Genomic DNA, 5485 nt, shown 5'->3' on the forward strand with positions numbered 1-5485 from the left:
AAAACGTCAATTATAAATGGACCACTGAGATGACCCCAATCATAATGTCATGTCTCTACCCCATTTTATTTTTAATTTTTTTTTAAAAAATATTTTCATACTAAATTTTGGTTGTCCACTCCTCTCCTAAAATCGTACTTGTAAAAAAAAAAAAAAAAAAATATTCTCAATAAAATAAAATGATTAAAATACCTCAAAATTCATCAAGGGATATTTTGGTCATTAAATTTTATTGAATTATTATTATTTTTGGTAGGCGTGTCCCATTGAAAAGATGATACATACCAAATTTCCTAGTCATAAAAGTTGTTGAAAAACAATTAAAATAAAATACTTTGAGACGTCGGATATAGATCAAATGGTGAGTGGCTCACTTGATATAAATTGAACGGTTGGATCGGAGGGTGTTTCTTTTATGCTATAGGGGAAGTATAGAAACCTTTTCAATTAATTTTTTCCAGCCCATAAAGTGCAATATGGAAAACATTTTATTGACTGTAGTATAGAGGTTACATCCCCAAAATTTAGGGTGCATGAAATACTCCTAGACTGGTTTTGTCCAAGGCAGTAAATAGAAAATATTTTACTCTGGTGCATAAAACCCTTAGCTGAAATTGATTGTCTCTACCACTTCAATTATGGCTATGATGGAAAAGGAATTTCTAGACTGCATAGTTTCAAAATTTTATAGTATTTATAAATCTATTAGATCTATACCATTTTTGAATTTTTAAACTTTATAATTTAAGATAAAAACAAAATTTTTAGTATGTCATAAAATTTTCACCGCACCTCTAAACAAAATTAAGATATACGTCTTACTTCTACAGTATAAGGGGGACGCCCTTGTTTAATTGGCAAAGGACTGCGTTTAAGGGTTGCAATGGGCTGGACTCTGGCCGGGCCAAAAACTAAGGAAAAAAACAAGGGGGCAGGCCGATCCGACACCTTGAGTATCACGAAAGTGAAGGGGCTCATCTCCGGTAGTGATAATTCCCGAGTGTTAATAGGAGCATTTTTCGTGGCTTCAATATTTTTCGTCAGAATCATGACTTCCGTGTCCAAATCAACGATTTTTGTACTTACTGAAATAAATAAAAAAATTCGCGATTTGTAGTTTCAGGGGACATGATATTTCGACACGTGTTTTGCCGCGGCGAAGCGCGCCAGAGTCCACTGGCAATGCATTCGGAAGAGTGTACAGAATGTAGAATCTTCCAACAACCTGACGGCGATGCAACTACCTCATACCTATCGAAAACCCCCCTCCTTTTTTTTTGGTTAGTATTAAAGGGCCTCCTCTCTCTCTCTCTCTCTACATTTGTCTGAAACCTCTCGCTCTCAGCTTTTATAATCTTGCCTCTGATCTTACCTTCTTTCTTTATCCCATCGTTTCTCTCTCCACACCTCCTTTTTCCTTTTCTCTCGTCTGCATCGTCTCTCTCTCTTTTCATCTTGTTTCTCTCTTATCAGTCTCCCTCTTCATTTGTACAAACCTTCTCTTTCTTCATCTCTCCAAACCCCAACTTGCATAATCTTTTTCCGCCATTTCTTTAACTCTCATGCGCATCTTGTCGCTCTCTATCTCTCCTTTATCTTTCTCTCTCCTACCTGCATTACAATCTCTCTCTTCATCTTCTTTTTCTCTCTTATCTACGTCACCTACCTCTCTCTCTTTCTAACCTTCATTCTTTCCCCCAAGAAACCCTGACGAGCCAAGATTTGGCTTCCTCACCATCATCGCCATCATGGCGCACAAGCGCTCAACCTCTGAACCCACCTTCATTCTCTCCCCTCTTTGTTCCACGTACGACAAGTACAACTACAACAAGATCCATAAACCAATGCCTACGCCCAAGGAGCCGATGTCCACTCCCAAGCCCAACAACATCTACAGATTCCACTCCTTCGGACACCCAGGGTGCCCCGCCACCTTCTCAGGAGCCTTCCGAGACAACATGCGGGAGTTCTTGGCCCATTGGGCCCAATCCTTGGCTAATCAAATCGAGGGTAATCCCACTGGGCTAGCACACTTGGCCCTATCTCAAGAAACCCTAATCCTTCTCTATGTCATCGAGGAGGACGTCCGCGGTTCGCCGTGGCCCCACTGTGACCATTGTCGTTGTGTAGGTACGTGAAAATTACTCAGAATTGTTCTTGATTTCATTCTTTTTGTTTAGATTAGTGGAAATTAATTAGAATTATTGAAATCCTGGATTGGATTGGATCATGGCGAGAACTATCGATTTACGTCAGTGGAAGTAGCTGGATTGAAAACGAATCCTAGAAATCGATACTTTTCCTTGTATCACTTGGGAATCATTTTTTATCACTATATTGGGGTTTGATTGTGTGCGGTTTGTCTTTTTCTTTTTAAAATTATGGTGAAATTTGTCAAAATACCTATGAAGAATTTACAATTTAATGATATCTTTTGATTTATAGATTGTTTTAGTGCAAATGGGTAAACTGATGAATAATTCATCTTTTATAGGATTTTAATAAATTTTCTTTAATTGTAAATGAACTAAATACAAACAAATTATCTAATCAAATGAATGAAATAGATATATATGAATATAGGTATGTAAGGGAAAATTGCCCCAAGTAAATGAAAACAAAAAGATAAATATATACGGATATAGGCATCCGGTGTTGACGCTCTCTCTCTAGGTTGGAGCCACCACCTGGTCTCACGGCGTCGCTACCACTTCATAATCGTGGCCTCCGACCAATCCCTCTGCGTGCTACACAGCAGTACCCACCTCCTCCACTGCCTCATCCACTGCAACGGCTTCGGCCACCTCCTCTCCCTTAATGGCCGTGAAAACGGTTCCAAACACCTCTTTGGCCACCACTCTATGGGCCTCTGGGATCGCATTTGTTCCATGCTTTGCACCAGTTACATCATTTTTCGACCAAAGTTTGCCTGAATCTCATCATTTTCTGGGCAACATCACCGGATCCACTAATCTCTTTCTTTTTTACAGGAAGGTGACAGTTGAAGACACCGCACGAAAGCACTCTATGGAGCTGCGCCTCCTTCACAGTGCGGCCTATGCCCATCCATGGTTTTCGCAGTGGGGCTACAGCTTCTGCCATGGAAGCTTCTGCATAACAGAGCTCCGCTACTCGATGGCGGTCAAGATCCTGAACCAACTTCCCCTTGCCATGCTTGACCCCCAACACCAAGACGCCCACCTCCATCGCATCATTGGAAAATACAAAACGATATGCAACTCGACAATATCCACTCTGGGGCAGCTCTTGCGCGCCATGCTCCTGCTCAACGCCTGCCTCCCTTGGCAAAAGGCAAATGCGGCACCAACCATGAATGGGTCACAACTAGTGACCCCCTCAAAGTGCATGCTAAAGAAGCTCGACAATAATAAAGTGGTAGTGGAAGCCGGTGGTCACCCAAGCGGTTTGAGGCCGCTGCACATGTCGTGGCCAATGTCTTGGAGGCAAGCGGAAGCTCGCGATTGTCGCGCCAGGAGGTACGCGACCGTGCTCGCAAGCATATCGGGGAAACAGGCCTCCTCGACTTTGTGCTCATGTCGCTCAACAATTGCACGGTCGGCCCTCACCTCATTCGACGCACCATCAATCGCAAAACGAAGGTCTTAGAGTACTCGTTGTCGTTGGTATCCACCGAGCTCGACTACTGTGATGGTGAGGCGGCCACAAAAACCAGGAAAAGTAAGTCAGGAGACCACCCCCAAAACCAGATTCAGGTGGGGAGAAGTGAAGTCATGAGAGACCTTGAGTACGTGTACAAGAGGGTTTTGGAAGGGGGGTTGGGTGGCGAGGTTGTGGAGGCGGCGAGGCGCGTGGTCCTAGACACGAAGCACCTCACCAAAGAGTGGCCGATAAGCGACGACGATGGGAAGCTGAGGTTCATGGTGAGAATGGTGGTGGAGGAGGCGGGGATGTTCTCTCACGCGACTACGCCACCGGAGCTCGTGGTGCTCTCTCTCCACGCTTCAGTGGGCGACCTGCGTGCTGAGGCCGAGCGCACACTCCACGACACCTACTGCGTCATGGAGGGCTTTGTAGCGCAGGACCTGATCTGGCCTCACGGCCTGGTGGTCAGCGAGATGGAGCTGCTATTCCGCGTCAGTCGGGGATAGGGATGGGGGTGTGGGTCAGAGGAAAGGGGGCGGAGAGGGGGGCGGCGAGCCTGAAGTACGAAGGTGGGGCCAAGGAGTGGAGGGTGGAGTGCGAGTGTGGTGCGAGGGACGACGATGGGGAGAGGATGGTGGCATGCGACCTGTGCGAGGTGTGGCAGCACACGCGGTGCCTTTGCATCCCCGACGCCGAGGAGGTGGCGCACCTCTTTTTCTGCGACAGGCGCGCTGCTCTCTCCTGACATGCTCGCTCACAAGCTGTTGATCGTGTGATGGACTCCACTGTCGTTGTCGTTGTTTGAGGGGGCCAAGGACTCCTTGGCTTTGTATTTATAACATTCTTTAGAAAGGCAGCCTATTCAATATTTAACATTGGCTCAATGCGCCTGAATTTTTTAACCTATGGAAATAAAAGATGTGTTATATTGATATCGATCCTGGCATGTGTTCATATTTCAGCTCTAAAATTGATCAAAATTAATTTTTTTTTTAAAAATACTATATAGAATTCAAAAATCACAAATATAAAATTTAAAATTATAAAGGAAAGAGTTTATATTGGGTTGCAACCTTGAATTGTTTAAACCAGCGTTTTAAAAAACGCCGAGTCGAACCGGACTCGCTCGGTTCGACTCGAAAATAGTGAAAAAGGAACCGGATCGCCCAAAAATCGGAAATCGTCCGGTTCTAGAGAGAACCGGACGATTCTGTACAGTGAATCGACGATTCACTGTACGGAATCGGCGAGTCCGAACAGTGAATCGGCGATTCCGTATGGAATTTTTTTTTTTTTTTTTTTTTGGTAATCCATGATAGATTTTTTTGTAATCCATGATGGAATTTTTTGGTTTTTTGTAACCCATAATAGAATTTTTTGTAATCCATGATCGAAATGTTTGTTTTCTTTTCTTGTAATCCATGATCGATTTTTTTGTTTTTTTTTTTTTTTTTGTAACCCATGATAGAATTTTTTGTAATCCATGATCGAATGTTTTGTAATATATGATCGAAATGTTTGTTTTTTTTTTGTAATCCATGATCGAAATGTTTGTTTGTTTTTTTTTAATCCATGATTGAATTTTTTGTTTTTTGCTTTTTTTGTAACCCATGATAGAGTTTTTTGTAATCCATGATTGAATTTTTTGTAATCCATGATCGAACTATTTTTTTCTTTTTTTGTAATCCACGATTGAATTTTTTGTTTTTTTTGTTTGTTTTTTTTTGTAATCCATGATCGAATTTTATGTAATCCATGATCGAATTTTATGTAATCCATGATCGAATTTTATGTAATCCATGATCGAATTTTATGTAATCCATGATTGAATTTTTTGAAAATTTGTGATTTTTTTTGTTTA

At 42.2% G+C, this 5485-nt stretch overlaps 1 protein-coding gene across 1 annotated transcript; it reads left to right on the plus strand.

The window, feature by feature from the left end:
* Nucleotides 1-1748: 1748 nt before the first annotated feature.
* Nucleotides 1749-4556, plus strand: LOC18440954 (PHD finger protein MALE MEIOCYTE DEATH 1). The gene is given in 5 exon segments (XM_088859839.1): nucleotides 1749-2126; nucleotides 2646-2923; nucleotides 2991-3401; nucleotides 3404-4115; nucleotides 4157-4556. Coding segments are annotated over 5 exon segments (1992 nt in total). The 3' UTR covers nucleotides 4370-4556.
* The last annotated feature ends 929 nt before the right edge of the window (nucleotides 4557-5485 follow it).

This window comes from Amborella trichopoda, chromosome 2, assembly GCF_054954075.1.
Source record: "Amborella trichopoda isolate Santa Cruz 75 chromosome 2, AtrichopodaSantaCruz75HAP2 v2.0, whole genome shotgun sequence".
Classification (NCBI taxonomy): domain Eukaryota; kingdom Viridiplantae; phylum Streptophyta; class Magnoliopsida; order Amborellales; family Amborellaceae; genus Amborella; species Amborella trichopoda.